At 39.6% G+C, this 26,630-nt stretch overlaps 2 protein-coding genes across 8 annotated transcripts in view; both read right to left on the reverse strand.

Moving 5' to 3' along the window:
• Positions 1-2,519: 2,519 nt before the first annotated feature.
• wt1a (WT1 transcription factor a) lies at positions 2,520-25,099 on the reverse strand. Of its 7 annotated transcripts, none has more exons than XM_046036570.1 (10): positions 24,212-25,099; positions 20,110-20,232; positions 19,847-19,945; positions 18,297-18,399; positions 14,309-14,392; positions 9,469-9,568; positions 6,745-6,889; positions 4,939-5,028; positions 4,416-4,499; positions 2,520-4,029 (listed from the first exon to the last, which is right to left on the reverse strand). In XM_046036570.1, exons 1-10 carry the CDS (start codon positions 24,684-24,686, stop codon positions 3,908-3,910), a joined length of 1,425 nt encoding a protein of 474 aa, XP_045892526.1. In that variant the 5' UTR covers positions 24,687-25,099; the 3' UTR covers positions 2,520-3,907. The 7 variants fall into 7 exon arrangements, with proteins under 7 accessions (XP_045892526.1, XP_045892525.1, XP_045892530.1 ...); XM_046036569.1 differs by having other exon boundaries at positions 4,407-4,499; positions 24,212-25,096; XM_046036574.1 differs by lacking the exon at positions 19,847-19,945 and having other exon boundaries at positions 24,212-25,095.
• The window catches only part of LOC123961280 (coiled-coil domain-containing protein 73-like), a 46,598-nt gene continuing 45,055 nt past the window's right edge, over positions 25,088-26,630 (reverse strand). Inside the window, exon 21 of the mRNA XM_046036536.1 lies at positions 25,088-25,201. Coding sequence (XP_045892492.1) covers positions 25,116-25,201 — 86 coding nt within the window. The 3' untranslated portion in view covers positions 25,088-25,115. The remainder of the gene's footprint in view (positions 25,202-26,630) is intronic.

Raw genomic sequence — 26,630 nt, forward strand, 5'->3', positions numbered from 1 at the left:
AGGCCTTTTCCATAGCAGACATTAAACATGTTACAGTGAAATAAAATGACAATTCTATTTCACTTCTTCAGTCCTATAAGGCCTTGTTGGTATTCAACATGCTGGCTCACTGGACAAAAAATAGAGCCATTGCTAGTTGTTAGTCTTCCATATATGACAGGTCATAACGCCTGCTGTGACCAAGGCTTATTCATAGCATCTGTATGAGTTCACTCTGCTGCTCCCAACACTTTGAATTAGAGTAATCTTCTGTGTGTTCACCTTTTTCTAAGCAACTTTTTTTGCGTGAACTTCTCCAAATAACAGTAACCTTGACAAGACAAGGGTCTGGCTATATAAAAATGTAGCTCATCTTAACCGCTGGCAAGGTCTCTTCTATACAAATGAAAAAGGGGTGACCTGAACTGTTGCAACAAGTAAGTGAGGTTGGTGACAATCACGCACTTCTGTCCCCAGGAGAGGTTTAGGAAACACAAGTAAAATCACCTGTGTGGATGGACCATAGATGTGGAGGGCCTGTAAATCTTGTCTCCAGGATGTAGTATTGGCTTATCATTCTGGGAAATGATAGGTTGGTACTCTCAGCCCACTTGCAAAGCTACACTATAGTTCAAGTTATATAAAAATTAAAGAAATACACTTATTTTGCTGAGAGCTAGATGAAAAGATTTATTAGTATGGGAGTGTACAGGGTCCCGGGATTAAGTGCTACGCCCCTGAGCATCATAATTGTACTTGTTGTTGTTCTACTACTGGTGTAGTTTGTTTATCATGACCTTTGTGCTGACAACGTGAAAAGAGGTTGGTGAGTGGTGAAAATGAACTAAAATGTTAAATGAAACAAAAGCTGCAGATGTTGGGTAATAATTCTCTGTGTGTTCATCATATTGTCACACTGTTTTCACGTTTGATTTAGTTATTACAAAAATATCGATCATAGATACTTTCTTTTTGGGCGTACTCTTAAACAGGCTATATAATTAGCACGCTCAATTTTTTTATGGCTCTATAGCAGCCAGAAAGCTATCTGGGACCAGGCTGAGCCAGTTACTTTTAGGTTAAAACAGTGAGAGAAATGTTCTGATTGGCTGAGCACCACAAAGGGATCGTGTACTGCACTTGGCACCCTCAGGATTTGCTTGTATGTGATTTTTTTTTCTCAGTACTTTGCAAGGGGCCTAATCCATGTTTTCTATATCTGCTCTAAGTAGAACATTTAAATACAGCGTCTAATGTGACTATTGAAAGTGGACAAAACTACAGTTACACTGAGCAGCTATCTCGCTTCAAAGGCCTAAGCGGCATGAGACTGGGACTGAGATGAAACACCAAACACACACACACACACACACACACACACACAGCAGAGAGAGATGAGAGATATTGGCCTTGTCCGACAGCTGAGATATAGTACAAGAGCCCTGGGGAGTTTCAGGGGATTTCCACCGAGGGAATCGGACACGTTGTCTGATTTACACTAACACTTTGGCTAAACTTATGATAAAAGTTCACAAAAGAAACATTGCTGTATCTGTCTTTATCCATCTCTGCGTCCATCTGTCTCTGTCTCTTTTCTGCTCTGCTGCTTTCCCTCTCTCTCTCCATAAACACCGCGGTGGCTTTTGGTCGAGGACAAAGTTATTGTTTTCAGATATGTGTGTTGTCGTCTTACTGACGAAATATCCTCACTAAAATAAGTATTGTATGGTATGCGTATATGTTATTATTGTGAAGCTGAAGCTCATAGGGGTGGCACAAAGAAACAACAAAACAGCAGATTTTAACCTAAAAAAGAAGCTAATGGTGGACATGGAAGGACGAGAAATAAGAAGCAGCATGACAGCGAAAGAGAGGGAAAGAGTAAAAGAGAGTTGAGAGAGGCTGAAAGAAAACACGTTCATTTTTATCTGCCTTTACTGCTCCTTTTTTTCACTGAGAGGAGAGCCAAGGAATGCATTGAGGAATCTGGTGAGAGATAAAGAGAGGAAAGTGGATGGTACTGTGTGTGTATGTGTATGTGTGTGTCTATTAGAGTGTACACAGTAGAGTTTTTTTTTTTTTTAACTCTGTCACTTTGTCTTGTCACTCACAAACCTTCTCTCTTATACTGTTTTATTCAGTTTCTAAAATGAAAAGGTGTGATTCTAGTCACAAACAGGGCAGGATATACTGTACTGAAGAAGAAAAGCTTTTCTTGTGTGTGACGGGAGGGAACCATGGTCAAGGTCAGCCGATATTATAAACTTAGTATTTCAATTTCAAGACTTTTATGTCTTTTTTTCAAGATAATGCAACTTCAGGGCAGTGCTATATAATGATGGAATTATACATAATGAGGCTAACAGTATTTCATGGATATTACTTTCTGTGTGTGAGGAGGAGTTGATATTTTAATACTGTAAAACTATAAAGTGACTAGCATGTGGGCTTTATCACTGACTAATAAATAAATTATTAAATAATAAAAAACAACAGAGGGACTTTTAAACAAATGAATAAAGACCACAGAGACAAACTGGTACTGTATCAAAAGAGTCACAATACATTTACACAGAGAGAAAGCATCATTTTCAATTATCTCACACTTTTGAGTAAAAAATGTTTCACTGGCATTTGCTGTTTTATGACTCAAATATTAATACACATGAAAGAAAGAATGAAAGTATAAACAGTTCCTGGATTCATCCAAAGAAAACTCTAAAATGTATCAGTTAAGTTACATATTTTCCCCCATGGAAAGAGTTCAGTTCCCATGGTGAAGAAGTATTATATACATCTTGACCATTATGTCACGGCCACAGAGCCAGTGTGACCCCACAGACATACTTTAGAGCTTGCAGTGTCTAGAACACTGCCAAAGTCCAGCAATATTTACACACAACAGAGACAAGAGACTCAGACATTTTAGCTCCAAGAGCGCTGAGCACTGCTAGAAAAAAACAACAACCAATCCTTACATTACTCAAAAAAAAAAAAAAGTTCTGCTTTTTAAATACAGAACAGCAAAGGCAAGTATATTTTATGCTGACCAGACAAAACACCAAAGGCTTACATTGTAGACACTGCAGAAGGTGTTAGTTGCAAGTTCTTCACTTGGGTTGATCTCTTTAAATCAATCCAAGCATGATCTTTTATGGTATAGCTGTGTAAACTATAAGAATGGCACCTCTCTCCTTTTAAATCATTCCAGTGAAAGCAATTTTTGCCCACAAGATAATAAATAAGCCAAAAGCAGTTCAACATTAGAAATATTTACAACAGCTGAAAAGGCGCTAAGCTGTGGGGGCATGTATGTAACTGACCATAACCGTTGACCTCACTGTGCACATGGTGGTGCATGTTGGCAAGGAAATAGACAATGATTGGGGATGAATGAACACTTACATTATAATTAAGATGGGAAAATGTTTGTCTGAGGTTCCTGTAGACTGTCATGAGGTGCAAATATACCAACATCAACATGATGAGTAATTAAGAGACCTCAACACTCACTCCTACGTCAAATCTGTAGCTGAAAATAGTCACAAGCAAATTCACTACTCACTCCTGAATGAGTAACTTATTCTAAAAACCACAGCTTACAATTTTTTTAGGAAATTATGTTTGGGGGGTGCTGTGTTTTTCACACATTGTTTCATGGGATTTGTTGGTAATAACAAAAAAACAGAATACTACCCTTAAAATTCTGCATCCAGAACGTCCAGTCTCTGAGACAGACTGTGTATACTGTGGTATCTAGTCCATAAAATCTAATTGATATACACCTACATTACTCTACTGGCCCCCACAGAGGCTGGTTTTGTGAGTGCAAAGGGGGTCACCAGGTTTGGATTAACCAGAGACAGAAAATATAAGAAGACACAATGACCAGATGTCTACACGGTGATATGGGTTTGACACAGATGGTTCAGATGGCCAGCTGGAGCTTGGTGAGGTTCCTCTGGTGCATGTTGTGGTGTCGCACCAACTCATCACTCCGGGCAAACTTCTTCTGACAGTTCGGCCACCGGCAGTTAAACGGCTTCTCACCTGAGAGAGAGGCGGGATGGATGGACAGGTTGGAAGAGACAGAAGAGGGATCGAAGAAGAAGAAGTGCAGAGGATGGTAACGAAGGTAGGTGGAGGAAGTAGGAGAGGAGGGTTTAGACAGGATGCAAGCCGGATGGAATAATAAAGGGGGAAATGAGAGATATATTAGAATAATATGCTGACATAACCTGAATGGGAAGATTTAATGGACTTTATATAGCTCTGTATCTAATACATAGCTGCAAACGTCAGTTAAGAAACAATGTTGACATTCCAACACTATGTTGTAAAATTACTATATATGTAATCTTTTGCAACTGTATTCAGTATAAAACATCAAATGGATGAAGAAGAAATGGAAAAAAAAGTTTACGCACTTGTTTTACCTGTATGAGTCCGGGTGTGTGTCTTAAGGTGGTCAGACCGAGAGAACTTTCTCTGACACGTCTCGCATTGGAAGGGTTTAACTCCTAAACACATGTACAGTATGCATGCACACACACACACACACACACACACACACACACACACACACAGAAAACACATGTTCAACATCACACACACACATACAGCACACAAACAAGCCCAAGTTCACACACACACACACAGAAAACACATGTTCAACATCACACACACACACGCACACACACACACGCACAGAGGGAGATAGAAAAATACAGTAGAGCAGGGGCTTATAGGGAAGCCATTCCAAAGTTTAGCCAGCCTTTAGCAACTATATCTGACAACATGTCTGTACGCAAAATGCAAACTGTGCACTTCAAAAGACGCCCACACTGTGTGCATTGTCCACACAAAATGGCTGTCATGCAAACAACAGAGTAGAGAGAGCAAATACAAAGAACTGAAAAAATAAAGACAGAAAGACAGACTGAGTAAAACTGATCAAACCTGTGTGCCTCCTCTGGTGTCTTTTGAGCTGGTCAGAGCGAGAAAACCTCCGGCCACAGTCTGTGAACTCACACTGGTAGGGTTTCTCCCCTAGACAAAGACAAGAGAGAGGACACAAACATTTAAATAAACAATTGAGTTTGAAATTACTGTACTATTTCTTTATTCTGAAGATATTGCATGTAACACAGGAAAATTAGGTTTAAAGGTCTACTAGTATAACTTTGGCGACAGAAACACTGCTGTTCTCCTTCTGAGTGTTACAATGGCAATATGTGTAGAGATGAAACAATTAATTGCCATTTGAGAGAAAATTAATCAGCAACAATTAACTGTGATTTTTTAAGTCAATGCCAAAATCCAGTGGATCAAGCTTCTCAAATGTGACTATTTGCTGCTTTTATTTCATCTATGATAGTAAAGTAAATATATTTGAGCTTTGGACTTTTGGTCCAACCAAGTGTTAGCTAGCTCCTGTTAGCTACAGCTGTTATTTCATCATTCTTATCTAATAGCGATGTTAGCTAGCTACAGAGGACAGACAACTTATGGAGTTGTGTGTCTTTCGCTGAAGAACATCTTTAGCACTGCACTCACAGTCACAACACTGAGATCACACAAATTAAGCCGCAAGCTGCTGCTGCTAACACTGGCTCTGACAATAAACCAAGTTCACAACACACAATGAAGCTAGCTTGCTATGTGTGTGTGTGTGTGTTTTTAGTCTTAAAAAATCTAAACCAATTTTGCTTTGGAACAAAACAAAAGATCTTTTTTTTATCATTGTTTTAAGTTCAATATTTATCTGCAAATCTGCACAGCAACATGGGCTATTTCTTCCACTGCCATATATATATATATATATATATATATATATATATATATATATATATATATATATATATATATATATATATATATATATATATTAGGGATGCACTGAATGTTCGGCCACCAAAATTAATCGGCCGAAAGTAGCAAAAAAGCACTTTCGGTGTTCGGCCTAATAAGTCTGAACAATTACGTTTTTTAAAGTGAAGGAATCAAAAATGGCAGTTTGCCTGCTGAATTGTCTCCTAGCACATCCTCTCCATCTGTGGCTGACTTCTTAGAAAAGGCAACAAACGGTCTGACCCGCTTTGAGTTTTTCTGTCACTCGTTTCTGAGAAGGCAATTAAGCTAGCCGCACCTACTTTTGGAGTGCACACGTATTCAAGCCTTTATGGTAAATCCACTGAAACGGACCAGTGCGAGCTGACGGGCAGGTTAGTGTCATTTTCTCTCTTTACAAAGACAAATGTTGCAGTATGAGAGTCCTACCTGAAGAGAGGCTATTAAGTGTTCATGTTGCGTGATACGAGAACCGCATACGACATTATTTATCAAATTGGGTCGGACTTGATGAATTTAGTACGAGGATACACGTGTCACAACATCCGGTTTTCAAAATAAGGTGTCTATACAGTATGGAAATAATATTAATTGGATTATATTCACATAAAGTATAAAACATATTACAAATTACATGTAATTTACTTTTTTTGAAAAATAAATAATAATAAATAATATTGTAATATTATAATAAATATTGATGTTAGTTGAAAGCTGACACATTAGAAAAGAATTCTTCTGCACTTCCCTGCATCAAATACGACTGGAAATACAAAGGGTCAGATAAGGGCCAATGGAAACATCATTTAAAAAGTATGTTCTCTCAAAGCCAAAGACAAAACCTTTGAGTGAGTGACTGAGTGGTTATATAATGAGTGTAATATTACAGAACATTCCTGTTTCGGCTGGTTTCACCTGTGTGTTTGCGACTGTGCATCTGCAGATGAGACAGCTTGAAGTAGCGTTTGTTGCATCCTGGGTAGGCACACATGAACGGACGCTTCTCGCTGCTCTCTGACCGCACTATGGCTGGAGCGATGCTGGGCACCCGCCGCACATCCTGCGTACACACACACACACACACACACACAAAACACTTTATTTTAAAGCCAAACCACTCAAGGCAGAATTAACAAAAACACTCCCTGGACATCAATTATTGAACCAGTAAAATGTAATTTAGAAAACAGGCAATTAAATCTGTCCTGTGTATAAATAAGTGTATGTGATGTGTCTGGCTCATGGGGATCATTATAATAAAATGGCAATATATTCATTAGATGGGAATTAGCAGTAAAATGACCCCAGACTGACTGCAGCCCAAGGGGAGCTGTTAGTCACGCCTTTTAGACAGACCCCCTTCCAGAGCTCTCCATTACAGCCCTGCTGCTCACTGCCGACGCTGCTGGACCTATATCTCCTTTATTTTGCTACTTGTCAACCCAGCACATGACATTTCAGCACATTCTTCACATTTCCTCTATCTGTTTCTCCTTCAATTGTTATTACTTTATACCACTCTACCTAAAGATTTCTGCCATTACTTTCCTTTTTCTCTTTTCTCCCTCTCTCCCTACTCTGCCCTCCCACAGCCATCTGCTCTTCATTTCCTCAACATCTAGTGTAATGGCCAAAGAGACTCAGAGGTCAGTCCTGTTGTAATTAGTGCTGTTAGCAGCTATTTAAAAGTACATTACAGCCGCTACATAGTGGAAGAAGAGCCAGTGCTCATGTGAAATTGACTGACATGTTCAGCCTAAAATCCTACATTCTCCTGAAACAGTATAAAATGAAAACCTAAAGTGAAGTGACGTCAGGTGACGCAAAATATATGCTGCAGAATGCATAAACTGATACCTAATGCCTCAGGGCAACATGTTGTTCATTAATGCAAAATCAAGCCCAACAAGGTGTTGATCCAACTCATTACAATGCTAGACCTTTTGTAGCTCCGTGGAGAAGTTTGCATCATACGGACGCACAAGGACACACACGTGCACTTGGGTGTTGTGATACACATTCCTGCCAATGGTCTGACATTATTCCACTGATTCAATCCACCGGAAAAGGCAGATGTTCACAAATGTATATATCTTTCTCTGAGGAACATTTTTTCAATAAAAATGCTGCCGAGGTAACTCTGAATTGAGCTGGCTAACACTGCTAATGCTGACTCTTTGCTTTGATGCAGAATAATAATCTACACTTCCCAGCTAGTTAGCTGGCGAAGTGTAGTCTTGGGAAGCAAAATGGAAGAAGAGATTAGTTACTGAGTATGTGTGCTGTGTTTATTTACAGCAGCAGCCTCTAGTTGTTTTATTCAAAATGAGCTTTTCATTGTTGTTGCTGTAGCTAACAGGTGCTAACTGGTTAATTTTAGTAGCAGTAGTAATTAAGAAATAGTGGCTGGCTGGGGTGTGTGAAGGTGACAAGGTGGTGAAATACTCTATCATGAAAAGAGACGATGATGAGATGAAATAAAAATGACATGAAGTATAATATAATTGGTCATTATTAATATGAAATAAAAAACTGAAAAGGGGCATTTTACTATGAAAATGTCTAAAAATGAAAAAAAGTGACTGATTTCCTGATAGCGGAGTGATTAGATTAGATATGATATGATTCAACAATTTGTTATGTGATTCTTAATCATATGATTCATTTTTCAACAACCTCTGTAAATATCTTTGCTCATCATCAACCCACATTAATGAAGAATGAAATTCCATGGCTATCATCTGTATTTCTTTTGGCAGTGACTGAGAATTAGACTGTAATCCCTGTGATAAAAATATGGAGCAAAGCATCACTTTGCTACTCAATCTGTTATCTCATATTTTAGCAGCTCTTAAATTATACTTTAAAAGGTATAAGAGCGAGAGTTTGTTTATTCTTTTGCACTGACTCAGACCTCTTATGTGTGTTTTCTGGTGCAATCCATTTCTATGAACAGATGAAAAAAAAAGGAGCAAAGGAAAAAAAGGAGCAGGGTGAATGATGAAACAGGCCCCAAAAAGAAAGAAACATCTCAAAAGAGTTGTGCTGTGGACTAAGAGCAGGTCTGGAGAATCTCTGCTCCCTGTCCTTTAGAGCTGCTGACAGACAATAATTAAAATCTAATGATTTATTAACGTGCTGATCCTTGTATGGAAACTGTATCTTTACCCAGTGTAATCCTGTGTGTGTGTGTGTGTGTGTGTGTGTGTCTGTTTCTCCACTGCTAATGGATTTGTGGAAAAAGATTCCTCTTGGCCTTTAGAGCTGCCTTTTAAAAATCTCTGAGTATGTGTGTGCGACGTGTTTGTGTTTGTATGTGTGTGCGTCTGTAGGCATTTGCGTTTGTGTATGTGTTAGATCTCTGCTCTGCTACATATCAGTATTTCCTCTTCACGTGGCTTGGTCATTGCATCAGGCTCTCCACCACTCATCTCCTTCAGACCACTAATTAAAAAAAATATTTAAAATACGCTCTTTTTCGGTGTTACTGATGCGTTTTTGTTCCAGTGACTTTAGGTTTTCAGTAGGTCAAGCATGTGTGTGCAGACAGAAGGTCTGTGTGACCTCACGATGGCCTCTTGATGAAGCAAAAAGAAGTGACATGCAGAGACGATGTAGTAGCAGTGGTGTGAGTCCTACCTGTATGCCCCTGAAGACTCCATGTGTGTGTATGCGGTACTGTGTGCTGCAGCTGTACACCATGGGGGCGCTGGGGTCACTGTCGTAGCCTGCTGCGTGGCTGCCAACACAGAAAGATGATAGTGACCGATTTATCCGCATTCTCACAGCAAAATAAACACTTTCAATTTACATGAAAGTGAGAAAAGGCATGTTGGAGCATTTTCAGCTCCAGAACACCGAGTTTTCTGTGCCACTTGATCATTTTACAATCACAATGCTAAAATGGTTTCCGCGTGGACGACTGCCATATACAGTAGGGTGAATGTAAAGAGACAGACATCAGATGCCAGAAATGCAAGAACATGATTCAATGCCATAAATATCCACACAGTATAACAAACACTGGCAGACACAGAGCATGAACTGCTGTTTGACTGCAGGTAGGGCCATGAAGGTATCGTTATTCAAACTTGTCCACCTTGTCACATGCAGCCCATAATGCAAAACACAGACCAATCATTTGTAGACTCAGAGTTGAATGTGAGTCGTGTTGATGTATTTTTTTTTCTTTCTCCAGAGCATCATATATCCAGATGAAGCCTGTGGTTGTGTGTTTGGGTACCTCTATGTGTACATAGATCTGTATATAAAAGTTAAAATTTGACATCTTTGAACAACAAGTCTCATCATCTATTCCATATCTGCTTTGGTGATTTCAATTTGTCCAATACTTTTATTTACAACCAAATACCTTCAAAGATAATAACGTAAGCTTCAACTTTCCTTTATGTTTTGTGCTAATTAGGAAATGTTAGCATTCCAATGGGCTTGCCTGACTTGGATAACTTTGTACATAGAACAGAGAACATGGCTGTAGAATTCATAGCAAATCTGCATTTGTGCAAAAAGGTGCAATCACACCCTTTTGTGCCCATCACAAAATCCAGAGCCCAAGGTGATGTCTTCTAATTGCTTGATTTTTCCGACCAACAGTCCAGAACCTGAAGATATTCAGCTTGCAATGATATAAATGAACAGAGGAAATCAGTAAAAACTCGTCTTTGAGAAGCTGAAACCAGGGAATATATAGCATGCAGACTTGAAAAGTGATCTTAACTCTTAGAAGATTAAATAATAATCCACTTTATTTATGACCAATATGAATCATTTCCTGTTGATCCGATAATTAATCACTTGCAGTATAATGCATGACACAAATAGCTTTTAGTTTTTCACTCTGACTTATAGAGCAGAACAAAACCTGCTCTGTGTGACGTAGGCTCCAGCTTTGCCTCTCGTATCTTCTTATGATAACACACAGAGAAACAGAAAGCTCTTGTCTATGAAATGTGTTATATATCAGTCTGTCTAACTGAACGAGGAGGATGGGAGTTTGCATCCTGTGCTGCTGCTGTGGGATTCTACAGTATATGGCCGAGCAGTCATAAGGTGCTCTTTGTCTGCCTTGCTATTCCCAAGGACAGGGGGAGAGACATCGAGACCACGTCAGCAGTCGTCATGGTGTTAATCACGCTGTATGTTCCTTCAATTATATTAATTCAATACATTTTTTGTTTTTTTGGTATTTTAGTTCATAGTGGCAGGTAATGTACAAGTTGGGACACCTCAGTCAGGGATCATGGACTTTCCAGTGAAACACCTTTAACTACAACTCCGTTACTATGGTAAAGGAGGGTGGAAGGATTGCAGTGGTGAGGGAGTCGACCCTTATTTAACCTGCCATACTGACTAAGAACAAGTTTCATAGATGAGTGTGAATGTGGCCCAGCATCCATGTCCACACCATTACAACAAGGCTGAAGGCTGGGAAGTACTTTTATGCTCCCAAGAGAAACACAACTAACAGTAAATACAAATAACAGGGAATCTACGAAGAGTTTAAATACAATAAAATATCAATTCATTAATAAAAAGCTTATGAGTACCTACTGTTACTATTATTCAACATTAGACACAGACTTGGTCCATGGGGGTCTGTGATGTTATCCTGTGAAATCACAAGCGCTTAAAGTGCAATTTATACTTCTGCGAAAAATCGATGGCGTAGGCTACGGGGCTACGCAGAGGCTACGCCGTCGCCTGACTTGCAACTCCTCCAAAATGTAACTACACATCGAGTCGACACGGACCGTAAGCTCTGTGATTGGTCGGCTGGGTAGCCTCGCAATGCCTCCGAGCCGACCGGAAGTTCCCCCACGCTTTGAAGTAACATTTACTAGCGGCCAAAACGGCGGCTGTAACACAGTCAATCAATATATTTGACCGTCGTAACCCAAGCGAAATGACTCGTTTCGCTATCAGATTGTGATCAATTCAGTCGGTAACATTTGAAAAGGCTACACCAGCTGCACGTTTACAATTTTACCCCCATTTATGTTAGCGGAGCGCTAAACCGTAAGTTAGCCTGCTTGGCCGGCAAAAGTCAACACAGTGGACGCAGTAGGGCTACTGCCAACTAGTATTTGGGGGTGTAATTGCAGAATGACGGACACACCTACGCTGGTAGGTGGATTTTGTTATCTTCGGGCAAAGTAAGGTTAGCTGTTTCCCGTCTGTATGCTAAGTATGCTAAGCTTAGCTAACCGGCTGTTGGCTGTAGCTACATACAGTATTTACTGCACATACATGAGAATTCAAACTCCTTAGCTAACTTTCGACCACAAAACGAATAATGCAGACATTTCATAAGTGAATTACCCACAATTCATAGCATTGTATTATAAAAAATATAAACATTGACAGAGTCAGCAAGAACAAATATCCTTGTAGAAAACGAGCAGCAAACAATCAGATTAATTAAACTACTTATGAAATATATAGTCTCACACTTTACAGTCCACAGAAACACCTCTGCAGCAGCTGATGTGTGGTTCAGTGGTTTAGTGTTTAGTGTGAACATTGGGAACGAGCCTATCTGCTCTTCCTCTCTAAGCTCAACTCCCCTGCACTTCCTCTTCCTCATCTCCTGCCCCTTGCCCTGTTCGTCTTTATCTCCCTGTCTTCAACTGACTCCCTGTTCTTGCAGTCGCTTTCCTTTCTCTCCCTCCTCATCCTTACTACTCCCTCACACCTCCCCTCCCTTCTCCTGCTCCCCCTCACTGACAGAGAAAGTACGGAGAGTCACAGCGGCTGAGAAAGAAACACAATGATATGCCTTCATGGGCCTCCTCTAAACACCTTTTCGGTGCTTATGGAAAAAAAACAACGCAGACAAAACTGCGGGCCAGAAGACTTTAAAAATCACATTTGTCTCTCCTGCCATCAACAAGGCCAACAACGCTCTGATATCTGACTTAATAAGCTTACACATAAACACTCACACTACTTCTTCACAATGCAGCAACACCCAACATTCCTTCTTGCTACCACCCATTTGTACACATACACGTCACTATTAGACACACACACACACACGTTCATTTGGTAACTATGATGAATGCCTGTTGGCTTAAGCTGGAAAGGGATTTGTGAGCCGACACAGACGCTGACCAGCGTGCAGCTAGCAGGTCACGATGACATAAAGTACAGTGCATACTACTGATGTTTTTAACTCTGTTTGAACAGTGGGTGCTGATAATACAGTGATTATTTGTAACTGGCTTCTCATGTTGTTGTTTTTTTCGATTTAATTTGACAGTAGAGGGAACACATGGGATGTCATTTGGCATAATTTCAGAACTGAACTTTCAAGAATAGGGTACTTAAGAGTTTCTCAATCTAATTAAGATAAACTCCTGCATCAACCAAATTAAAGCATAAAGACAAACATTTTTGTTTGATTTTTCCTCACTATAGGCAGAATAGCGGAGCTACAAATGACACACCTTGGTTCAAGATGGATCATCTTAAAAAACAGTAGCTAGTAGTAGTGTCCTGGCAGCCTAGTGGTTAAGATGAATATTGTAAAGTATGTTTGCATTGTGCAACCAGGGACCTTTGTTGCATGTCATCCCCTCCCCTCGTTTCCTAGCTACCGATACAGTCTACTGTCAGTTGAAGGCAAAATACCAAAATATGTATGTATGAATTCCATGAAATTTACTGCAATTACAATGTCCAGAGGTGTTCAGACTTAATGCAAATGAAATTTTTAACCCCAAACAGCCAATGAACTGTACAGATGTTAGCCACAGCCAGCTAGCAACATTTAACCTTAGTACAGTTTGTTTGTGTGACAACTCAGACTGATTGCTAAAAAAAACTTACCAGGAACTCATTAAGTTTCCTTTTCTTATTTTCATTTTTTCACAATTAACGTTTATAACTCACGTCTTTGCCTCACCTCACAACGCCCTGCACATTTGTGTCTATTTGCGTCCATTTGCATTTGTATTTGGAGATGTAACGAACATTACATCTAGGGACTGCTAGGTTTGGTCTTATAGATTTGTTTATTCTTTGGCCTTATTTGTATTCTATGTAGATCCATAACAAATAAAACAGATTCTCCTTTTTCATCCTCACTGAAGTATACTATGCACGTTGCTCCATTTTTTCAAAAAAACATCTTATGCTTAAAGGTCTTTATTGTTTGTCTTTTTTTCACTTATCAGCTCAACAAGCCAGGAGTGCTTAGTAGGAGTATCCCCACAAAACCAGGTTATCCATATGCAAAATATTACCTATAATATTACTAATAATAATAATTACCTCGTGTAAAAAAAACTAATAAAAAGCAGAATACTGTCTGAAGAAGTGACGCTGCCATTGTTGGTCCAGAATGATCATTCTGTTCAGACTCTTGTATCCAACCTTTTCTTCATGTTTCCCACTGTCTGAATCGACATAATCTTCACTGACTGCTGCTGTTAAAAGAGAGCGATGGATAAGTTCCTACCTCTTTATGGTGGATGCCAGAGTATTGACAGGGTCCCATGCCACACACTCCAACTGAGAGGTCATTTGACATAAATTTTTTCCGCTGTGGAGGGAAGACAAAACGTAGAAGAAAAGCTCATGAACTGTGCAGTGGACTGTTAGCAAGGTTGAGTGTGTGTAGCCATTTGCGTAGGTGTGTTGCCTTTTGTTGTCCTCAATAGAAGTCCTCTAATGAAACACACACACATGCCCACTTGCACGCACACACAGTTGCTGGTGGAGCTGAGGTTAAAGAATGTGTCTCAGACAGACACCAAGAAAGTTAAATTCAGCCACCTTTCATTAAACACAGCAGACTCCACAATCATTATTCAGACCTGCCATGTGATTAAATACACGGCCCCACACACATACACACACACACACACGCATCTGCACACACACAGTGGATTTATAGCTCTCACCCCATCACACCACAGCCCCTCTATCACACCACCTACAGGCATGCAGCAGTCTGGATGGGGTAGATGTGGTGCCTGGTACCCTGCTCATTACGTAGCTATTATTTTACAGTGCAGCAGGGGCACGCAGCCAGCACAGCACACCGGGTATTTCTGCTGAAATACTGCTGGAAAGGAGGCTGAGCACAAGATTTAAAGTAATGACCCATGACATTATCAAATAAAGAAGTGTCTGCTTTTCTTCTCTATTGCTGAGTGATAGAACCCATCTCTGATTCAGCCTGCATATTCTGCCCCAATGTGTGTTACAGTAGGTCTTTCCTGGAAAACCACTCTGGAAAAAAACATCTTTGGAAAACAGAAGAAGAAACAGGTTATATACCCACCAAAGGTATTATACTTCATGCTGTGCAACATGAATTTCTGAACCAAATGTCGTGCTGTCCAATAGTTGGAAAAGTCCATTGTGTGGGAACCATGAATTTCTGTACAGGGATTGAGATATTTCCGTCTCAACCAACATTACCAGTCCAATTGTATTGTGTTGGAGGCAGAACCTGTATAAATACAACCTACACTATCAGCATGACTAGATTGTGAACTAATCATTTACACCTTCAAAAAGTATAAAAATTTCTTTGAAAACTACAACTTTTAAGAGTCTCTTTTCACATGTTGTATTTACTGGCTTCAATTTGTTTTAGTGTTGTAGGGCTTTAGCCTCTCTGTATGGATTAATAAGACCTCACCATGTTTTTATTTCATGTTGTTTCAGCTGCCAAGTTGACAGTCTGCAGAGTAAATACAGTCCAGTTGGTACCAGGCTGCAAGATTAGACAACTGACTCAACTCATATGAGTCTTCCCAGCCATGTGTGTTTGTACACATGTACTCTATGTGTGTGTGTGTGTGTACTGAGCAGATATCAGTCATGTTTATGACAAAGAAGAGACTGAGACTGTAAGGACAGTTTATGCCCCCCCCTCCAGCTCTCTCTTAGTCTCTCTCTGTCTCACACACACACACACACATACACATTGAAAACTTAGTACCCATCCCTGCTGTGGTATTTACAGAAGATTCCTCCATCATTGGAAAACACCGTGTCAGTGGCATTTGAAGAATGTAACAACAAGCAGTTGGAGTTTGGAGAGCGCACAGTAAGGAGGCAAACCTTGGTACAATATTGAGTTCATTACATTTGGAGGAAGCTTACTAAAACCAGGTAAGTCAGAGTAGCGGCGGATTTGGAGATTTCTTTTATATGAGCTATTTCTCCCGGTCAAGGTCTGAGTGAAGTGGTTTGCATGGTGGCCAATATATACACTCCCATACTGTACTGGAGCTGTAGCAATATTTACTACTGCTGGACACTGTTTATGTTGCTTGTTAATTATTGATATTTGATCTTCTTTATTTATTTTTACCCTACTTATTGTTTTTATAGCATCGAGTACTGAAGCTGCAAACATTGTACTTGTGCGACAACAATAAAGATATTCTATTTTATTCTTCTATTCTATTACCAAGTGCTGAGTGTTGACCATTAAACGTTATCACAGCTGAATTTTCTGCATTAAGATTATAATGCCTCCTTGTTTTCCAAAGAATGTGATTTGCAGTCATTTCAATAAGGCAGTGAGTGCAAAATGGACAACATGTGAATATTTTCTTTAAAATGGGAAATATTTCAAAGATTGTATATATTGGTGCATAGAAATCAATGTTGAATCAGAAAAAAAAATCTTTTTGAAAAACCTCAGAGCTGATCTGCATTTTTGGGGGTGATGATGCTCTGATATAGTAAATAAAAATACATATTTTTTTCAATTTTCTTTCTTACAACACCTAATATGCCTAACATATTGTAACAGTAGCAAAAGCATAAGAGTAAAAATTAAATGAATGATGGCTGAATTTCATTTAGCTGCTTCAGTTTCAGGGTCCTGGTATTGTATGTTAGCTCACTGTTACACTGTCATGGCTTGCTGGGGCACTTAAACAGAGCCATATTTATTGTTATCAGTTACACCTTTGCTTATCCTACTATGACAAGTCAAAATACCGGCTGTGGAAAAAAAAAGACTATAAAATGCTGCAAACAGCACTAGGCAAGCAACAAATATACATAAATCGCCACTTCACTCTTAACATCAATGACAAGAATAGAGCGCCACATAAGTGCTTGGTGAATCAATGCACAATGAGAAGAAAAAGGTTGTTTATAGCTGTGGTTTCTCTCAGCAGACAGCCATTTGATGAGTGGAAATATTTCTAAAATATAACGTTCCAGTCATTCATCTACTGCTTTGGAAAAACTGTTTAATGTGACTCAACAAAATGAGAAGCAGTCTGCTTTCGTTGCGGGCTTTCACTTTATTTTCTGCTCATTTCGTTAGTTTTTCCCAGTTTAATTAAAATGAGTAAACAAACTGCATTCATTAACATCATAAATGATTTGGTGACGTACTACATTGTAGGTGTCCCTGCACATGATCAAAACAGATGATCAGAGACTAGCCTACAGTGTTTTTAATAGTGTCAGTTAGAGCATGGGTTTTCAAAGTGTTAGGTGGGCTTTGTCTGAGGGGAGGCCAGCAGTCTCAGACTTTGAAAACCCGTTGGCATCACTTTATAACTCCCTGGGTACACCTTTAGTGTCAGTTTTCGCAGTTAGGGTCCCGCGTTCAAGTTAGCAACAATAAATATGCAAAGTCTGGATACACTTTCAAAATAACAGTACTTCTTAAAGTTGCGAAACATCATAATTTGGTTAGATTTAGTCAAAAAAGTACTTGGTTAGGGTTAGGAAAAAATCTTGGTTTGGGTTAAAATAACTACATAACCTACATCAGTGAACTTGCGTAAGTTTTCCCCATTGCATTGAACTATGACACCCAGTGCATTACAAACTGACGCCAACGGGTCTTAACCATGCGTCCATATTTGACGACTTAGGAGTGAGAACAGCTTGAAAAGGCACGTTTTTCTGTCCTGGGAAAAAATATCAGTGCACATCATGTCAAAGAAAAGACGGTGTTGAAAATGGTAAAATAATGATGATTGATGTGCATATTTCTGTCTTTAGCAAGCAGAATAACTTGAATAACTTAAATCAGTGTACAGCACACTTTCCTTCAGAGCTTCCTGCCCCTGTTGGTTTACTTCCTTCAGGGGCACCATGACTTTTGTGTCTGCACATCAGAAAACTACTAATCTGCTAAAGTTAGGAGTTTATACCACTTGAGGGAGAAAGCCACACATTTGACAAATGAAAGAGACGAAAAGCACCCAGAGGAAGGAGAACAAAAACAGAAAGGAAGCCGCTGTGGCAGACAGACCTGTCCTGAAGGTGAACATCCTGTTCAAAACAGCATCCTGCAACCTTTCACTGAATTACTGCGGTTTTGTACGAGACAATCAACAATGCTTTCTGAAACATTTCCAGCTTTACTTGTTGCGGTTTGTTTATTTTAAAAATAGATTTTGAAGAGTGTATGTGTGCTCTGTATGTCCAAGGAGTGTGTGTAAATGTGTGTGTGTTACCTGTTGTAAGGATTCCTCAGCAGCAGAGCCTGGCTGCCTGTACAGCTGTCTGAAGGTGTGTGGCATCCGTAGACAGGAGGAGGTACAGAATACTGCTGCTCACCTGTGGTGCACGGACACACAGACACAATATATAATATGTGCAAATGCATTTGTACCTCTGTATGCACCTACAAAGTCTGAAGGTAAGCTCATCCATGACTCACTCAGAGGAGAGGCTGTGTTTAAACTTCTACCATTTTAAACTCTGCCCTCTCCTGTTTGTCTACATTTTTCTACAAATAGACCCTCCGTTTCATGTTTCTCTCTCTGAGCTTCCCCGACAGTGCAGTGAATGGCTCCCTCGCCATTTCTCTACATTCCAAAATCCCTCTCAGCTCCGATTCTCCCACTTATGTTTGCTGAAACATAAACGGCAGAAATTGACATCGGTGGCTTCATGTAACACATTTAAATATTTACCAATAACATCCGCAGAGTAGGTATTAAAGGGAAAGATGGGTGGATGAAAGAGGGGATGAGGGGAGGAGACAAGGAAGTTTGTGCATCAGGATGTGGCTGATTTATACCTCCGACAGGCAAGGTCAGTGCGGAGACGTCAGAATAAGAGACAAGACACTCCCTAGGTGAGGGCCATGGGGCTGCCATACAGACGCAGCTGTGCACTCACACCGTGGCTTTAAATACACACAGAGATCCACTTGTATTTTTATTGAAGAAGACTCTGGTGCATTGTTTTTTTTCTTAAGAAGTGACTATTTAAAAATAAAACTAGATACCCAAATTATTCTGGACAAAATAAGATCTCTGCAGAACTACAAAACACCCTGTATGACTCATTAAAAGTTGTAAAATGTTATGTTGTTAAAACCACTTCAGTGTCAGGGGAGAGGAGACAAGATAGCTTATAACCAAACAGTCAACTTATAACCAAACATGGGCACAGGCTAGCATTAGCTAAAGCTAAACAATGGACTGCTAGTTCTTTATTTTTCCTCAGCAATTATCTGTATTTGGAAAATTATCATTTTAATGAACTGATTTTAGTAATGCAGTTTGTTATTCCACATTACTGCTGAAAATGCAACAGTGGCTAAATCCAATCAATGAACAAAAAACAGCTAAACTCCTCCGGAAGCTAACTAGCTTAGCAGAGTAGCATTACCATCTTGGCTTTTGACTTACAATGGAATTCACATTACTCGGTGTGATTAAACTACCTTTGAATCACATATTTAAATGTATTCCATTGTAAATTAACTACTTACTGATTTCAGTATAAATATTAATAATAGTTGGACCAACAGAAACCTAGCATAACAAGATACATTTAATTTCTATTGGCTATGAACTGTAAACTGTAAGTTTAATTTACCAGTTGAAACGGAGAGCTGAAAGAATACAAATTATTGATGGATACCCCCCCCACATTATTCAAAGTTTGAGTGCAGTACAGTATTTTTCTGTTTTATAGGCTCTATGGCAGTTCATGATCATGCTCTATGATCAGCCTAAAAAGGTATAAAATGAAGTCATTACAACCTTTCTACCTGTTACAAAGTTTGCTGGCCAGCTTGAAAACTCCCTTTTCTCAACTTCACTGCTCCTGTAGTCACTGCCTTTGTAGGACAGAGGAGCAAAACTGGAGTCTGAAAAAAACCCAACGCTTCAATGAAAGTCACAACAGGTTCTGTGGAAGCAAAAACCAGCCCAGCTATCTGTAAAATGTACCATTTATATGAAGATAAATGTATGAAATACACTGAGTGACTGAAACCATAAAGTGCTGGCGTACTCAAACACATACTCTTACCCATAGTGCTCTGCTGGGTAAAAGCGTCTTCGTGTTTGAAGGAGTGGTTGGAAAACTGCGAGCTGTGGTGTGTAGGAGTGTGACCGTAATTACCGGCTCCGTCGAATGCAACCGTGCTGTAACCTGCAACAGAGAAAAAGCAGTAAATACAGAGTCACAGCACATTGAAGTGCGTAGGTAACTTTCAAATGATCCATCAGACATCACTCTTTATCTCCTTAACACTGGAATCAATGCTTACTTTTTTCATTTTCTATTTACATCACCAACTACAATGGCATAATGCTGGTGTTTTATTTTTATTTCCCCCTTATTTGAAAGGTTGTGTTATCACTAAATATAACCATTTAAAATAGTTCAAGGATAAAATGGCATATGTGTCTGTAATCTGTAAACAGTGTAATACCTGTTTTTTAATTAATCTTATTACATGCTTTAAGTCTACTTTCCTGAGAACAAATGTTTAATACTAGTGATGTTACCACAAAAACATGATTTAAAACAGTAAAGTTTTTTTTACAGTAAAGTAACTGCTGCTGATCAGAGCGCAGGACATGTGAGTTGAGTCATAATAAAGTCTGGTGCTTCTCTGCAGAGAATGTGAATAATTAGCTGCATTTTAGACCTAAAAATGATTTTTCAGGTGGAATAAATCTTCAGTTTGAATAATTTGAGATCATGGATTAAAAACCAAATAGCCTAATTGAAGAACTGTTCCCATTAATGTTTCAGAACCATTCTGACAGATCCATTAACTATCAAACAAAGATCTAATTTACCTGACATCCTTTAAAAATAGTAAAATATTTCACCCATTGATTTTCTGCTGTGGTTTTAAAGTTGGATATCTAATTTTGCAGCAAAAATATCAAATGTATTTAGCCTCTTTGTCGCAGGTGTAAGGCAACTTATGAGTAACTTCATACAATTATATACCTATACTCAGTTATACATTGAAGGTATATTTTCCTTTGAAAGTGTAAAAGCAAAGCAATGGATATGCCAGAGAGATGACAAGACTGGGTCTATTTTTCAGTCTCACCAGGGCTCCTAAATATGTACGCACGCAGCATGCACATGTTCATGCACAGCAAACACACACACACACACACACACACACACACACACACACACACACACAGTTGTTGTTAGTAGGAGACTAGATCTGTGTCTGACATCCAAGACTAGGCCTGACTCATGGCTTAGCTTGACCTAAAGGGCATAACACACTCCCATAAATCACCCACACGCGCACACACAGACACAGACACACACACACACACACACACACACACACACACACACACACACACACACACACACACTATCTCTTCTCACTCTCACATACATGCTTCATTAATTAAAATGTAGCACTTTCACTCACTTTACTCTGTGTGTCATTGGGCGAGAGAAGAGAGAAAAAAACTCATTAAACTTCACCATTTATCTTCCACTCACCCCTGTCTGACTCCTCTGTGTGTGTGTGTGTGTGTGTGTGTGTGTGTGTGTGTAGGGTGATACTTTTGTTGCCTTGAAGTCCAGCACTGAGGTGACAAGTGATGAAGTCAATTTGTATTCAACTGGAAAACCCAGAGTCTGGAAATACCCGAAGTCTTTCTTTCTTTCTTTTTTTTTCACAAACTGCAATTCAGTGCTTTTGAAATACCTGGAAATTATTTTTTATTCTTTTAGTAGAAATCTACACCTTTAAAACTCCTTCATACCTGCCCTCATATTTAGGTTACTTTTCAAAGATTATACGTTTCATACACATCAGCTGTCTTTCTCAGCTTTAAAGTCTAAATGTTTTTAGGTCCATTTGAAGCATTACCTTTAAACATGAGCAGGACTGATGTCAGCAGGTTATCATGTCTTGCTACTCTGACAGTTTGCTGATAAAATGTGCTGACCTGTAAAAGCTTTTAAACTCATAAAACAAATGACACTTGTTGTAAAATACAAACACCTCCCTTCTGATGATTTGTATCCATGCATTTTCTTTTGCCCCAATATAATGACCAATCTAATTGCACCAGCGGGCCTTTCTTAACAAAGCTGCAGAGAAATGTGAAACAGCACCAGTTTAATAAATAATAAGCAGAATAAATACTCTGCTCTTACATGAATATGAAATCCCTCTTGGACGGAGTTCATAGGGATTAGTCTCTGTGACCCTACTCTGCTATCAGCTCTACTGTGTGACCTGAGTCCTGCTGTTAGTTTGTTTGTCTGTGCTCGTCCAGCCACAGCGGGGAGCAGATAAAACAGGTTAGAGGTCAGGCTCAGCTCTTTGATTACAATGTTATTCCTAAATTTTCTGCTTGATAAGCATGTTATTACTAATTAATCTGTTGGGAAACCACAAACACATTCATCATCCTGCATGGAAAAGACCAGGGAAAAGTAGAAAACTCCCCAGCAGGTCAGGATTTCAAAATAAAGTGTGCATCATTATGTTATATGATACATTGTACTCAGTGCATTGTGTGTTTGAATCCCATTACTGACCTTTGATACATTTCCTCATTATGTTTCATTTGACTGTGTATCACATATCCTTTGGCAAAGCCTAAAATAAGTTTTAAACAGAAAAGTGGAATCCAGTGATTTTAATGTACAATGTGATGTTGCAGATTAATGAATTTAATAAAGCAAAGAACTATGGAAGTTTAATTCAATTAGACCATATTATCAAAAGAAATTTAAAAATAATAATTTCAAATTTCGTTGGATTTAATTCTACAAAACAGTAATTTTCACTCCAACAAAAAGTTTGTGTCTGCTAGAAATTCAGTTTGGGATGGCAAGTCAACATGTCAGGGATTTTCACAGGTATTTTTTCAAAACAATGATCAAAATGTTTTTAAGACTAAAACTATGGCTGTGTTACGCAAATGTGGAAAACTCTGTGAAAGTGTGAGAAACACCAGACTCTAGTAGCCAAAATGTAAAATTAGGGTTAACTCAGCGATGTGTCAACATCCGTGGCTTTTATCATTTTTTTCCCTTAGAACTGGACATAAAAAACGTCTGATCGAGCAGATCGTTTTTCTTGTGTGTTGTACATCACCACATTTCATTTATATTTTTAAAGTACTTTTTAAAATCATAGTCAAAGAAATGAGCTGTATACCAACATTTTGGAATTCAATAAGCAGACACATTTTATATACTGTTCTTTTGTCACATTATTATTTAGGTAGTTAGAAGCCTAGTACTTTAATTCGCTGTTTGGGACCTATTGTTCAGAGTTCAGCAGCTTTAACAACACTTGATCAAAAATAAATAATTAGACTTGCTGTTTGTTTAGAATGAACATTTCCCCCTCCATCATTAAAGAAGAGTTTCATATAATGTCCTGAACCTGGAATTATTAGGATGTGGTGTGCATTTCTGGGATACTGAGCATCACACATTTAAAATCTAGATTCCATCTAGTTAAAATATTGTACCCCAAAACATTAATTCTAAAAGCAAAATAACAAACTATATGAATTAAAAACAAATGAATGCAGACTATAGATGTTTAAAGAACTAGGTTTTCATTACTGAAAAAGCTTGGCGTTCATGAAGCATCACAGTTACTCAAAGTGAGCCAGTAAAGGGTCAAAACAAGCTTGTGAGTACGACCTTGTTGAGCTGTTTAGTTGTTGTTTTTTCTCTCAACTGGCTTTTTAACGGGCCATCTTTGGCTCAAGTGTGAATACCTAAATATTAAAGTGATTCCTTAGTAATTGATGCCTGGATTTACACTTTACCCTCTAAGAAACAAACTCATTTTCAGTTTTCTGTGAGTGTAAAAGGTGCATCACTTTCCTCCACACGTACACTAGGGTCTCTAGGCTTTCTGAATGGCCTCTCTCAATGACCTGTATGTGGATTTAAATCTCCTAGTTTATCACACACTCAGTGACGCAGTGCGAAATTAAGGTGAACTAAGGCCTCCAGGCTGTGAAGGCAACACACGTGCCCATTTAAGCCATGTAGATTAACGTTTCATGTAGCTTAGGCAGGTGTTACACTACTGACAAATCTATATGTGACTGGTTTCCTGACATCCATACAGAACACACACACACCTGTCCTCTTCCTCCAGCCCTACCTGTCTGGTTGCGGGCTGCCTGCTGTGTGTCGAGGCAGTTGGTCAGGTACGGTGGGTTGCTGAACATCCTGCTGGGGGCCTGGTGGTGGTGCGGGGCGGCCACAGGTGCCGGTTGACTGGGGGTTGGTTGCGGAGGCGGGGGAGCCCCAAACGCCGCCCCGTACCTGCAGGCCCCGGTCCCCGTGAACTGCCCAGAGAAGTGGACGGTGAAGGCGCTGAGGCCGCAGTGAGGGTCCGTGTCAAGGTGGTGGGGGTCGGTAGTGGTCCCCCAGCTGGGCTCCTGCTTGATGAAGGAGTGTGGTCCCAGGGAGGTGTGGGGGGCAGCCAGGGAGGAGTAAGGGGAGGCGGCGGTGTGGAAGTCCAGGACGGGAGCCCACTGAGGGGCCGTGCTGACGGGCAGGGCCGGGCAGCCGGGGCTGGGGCCCGCCGGGAGCGGGGGCAGCAGGGAGTTCAGGTCACGAACGTCTGAACCCATCGTGGTCCAGGGGACAAAACTAGGACAAAGGTAGGCTATTTTTAAACTTGATCTGTCACCCTGTACCTTTCTACCTGTCTGCCTCCCTGCCTGTGTGTCTGGCAGACCTGAACCCAAATTAGCCACCTAAAAGAACTTTTTCTCCTCTTTCACAAATCTTGTCTGGTTCAGCTTTTGTCCATCAGTTGTTTACGACGCCACACAGCTGCTCTGGAAACTCCTTAAGTCCAACAAAAGTTCATGGCGACACAGCAAAGTCTCAGCAGTCGACTTTTCTCAGCAGTAGCACGAGGGGAAGAAAAAGGAAAACTCAACACGCCGACAAGCTGGGATCTTCACTGTCTCCCTCCAAAGCTTCAGCAAAAGAGCGTTTGGCTTGCAGAGATGGAGTCCATTCAAGGAGGAGGAAGGTTTGTGCTCAGAGCCTTCTCAGTGAATGGAGAAAGAGGAGTGGGGGAGTGAGGAGGAGTAGCCCTCTTTTTCCCTCCACGCTCTCAGCCTGTGTATGAGTGTGTCTGAGGAGGGTAGGAGGTGGAGTCAGGAGGTGATGAGGGACAGAAGCCCTCTGACTTCATTCATTTACTGTTTGCTGCATTTACTGAACAGTACACACACACACACACACACACACACACACACACACACACAGACATTTGCAAGAAAATAAATCCCAATTCTGACCTCAGCTACTAAAGCATTTTTTTTTTTTTTTTTTTTTTTACAATCTTTTAATTTGGGATTATATGGAAGAAACTCATCATCATGAGTGAATTTGTCTCCAATTATTGAGAACATTTAAAAAATATATATATATCCCATGGACTACTTTGTTGTTATGTAGGATTATGGAGCTATAAATCTATTTTACTGCTAAGAGGCTGATGTGCTAGATATTTTTCAGCTAGTTCCTTTTTTCCCCCTGGGGGTCAGATACATAGAGGATTATCATTTTAGAGCACATAAGCTATATGAAGACGTTTGTAATCGAAGAAAATTCTCAGGCACATCCCCTGACAGCCTGAGATTTTAAACCCTTAAATTCACCTGGACAGAGACACAAATGAGACCAGGCCTCGCGCAGGAACACGTTTAAAAGAGCCTCCATAATAAAAGTGCAGCAGTTTGTTAAAGCTGTAAACTAATCCTTCCCACGGATCAAACTGTAATAGGCTATATAGTAATTTTTTGAGACATAAATGAGTTTTATGTTTAGGATAAAAATGGATAAAGTCTTATTTTAAATTGTTGTCAGATTTATTGTCGGCCGCGTGACGATAAATCTTGTGGATTTAGGCTTCAAGGCCTATGCTTCTATTCGTTTACGAATTGATTTATTTTTACATGTTTTAATTTGACAAAATTGTAATTTTTGTGTAGATTAAAAGTTAGTAAAAGTGCCTTTACAAAAGGCACGTTAAACTGACACACGGAGAGCATTTGGTTTCGATTAAATAATTTATTTTTCGACACTGCACAGTAAAAAAAAGTGCATTTATTTAGGCCTATTTATTTTTAACAGTTGGCTATATATTTGTATAAACTAAATACATCATCATTATTATTGTTTTATTATTATTATTATTTATTATATTACAGACGCATTCAACCCCGAGCCTTCCTGACAGGGTTTTCCATTTAATTCCGTGCTCGCTCTCTCTCTCTCTCCCTCTCTGTTTATTAGGTTACTTGCGATGATGAATGTCCACAACGTCTCTGTGAAAAGTCCGTTTCTGTTATAATCTTTATGTGTGTTGGTCGGAGCGGCTGCCCCGGTGAAGGGAGGATAACTGCTCATTTAATGCAAATATCATCTTTTGCCACCAATGTTGACGCGCTCAGCTATAGAAAAACAAAACATGCAGACTTTAACCTCCAGTTCATCTTCATAATAACAGCCGACGATAATAATTAAATGTTGAGGATTTCTTCCTCCTTCACATCAAG

This window comes from Micropterus dolomieu, linkage group LG22, assembly GCF_021292245.1.
Source record: "Micropterus dolomieu isolate WLL.071019.BEF.003 ecotype Adirondacks linkage group LG22, ASM2129224v1, whole genome shotgun sequence".
NCBI classification, from domain to species: domain Eukaryota; kingdom Metazoa; phylum Chordata; class Actinopteri; order Centrarchiformes; family Centrarchidae; genus Micropterus; species Micropterus dolomieu.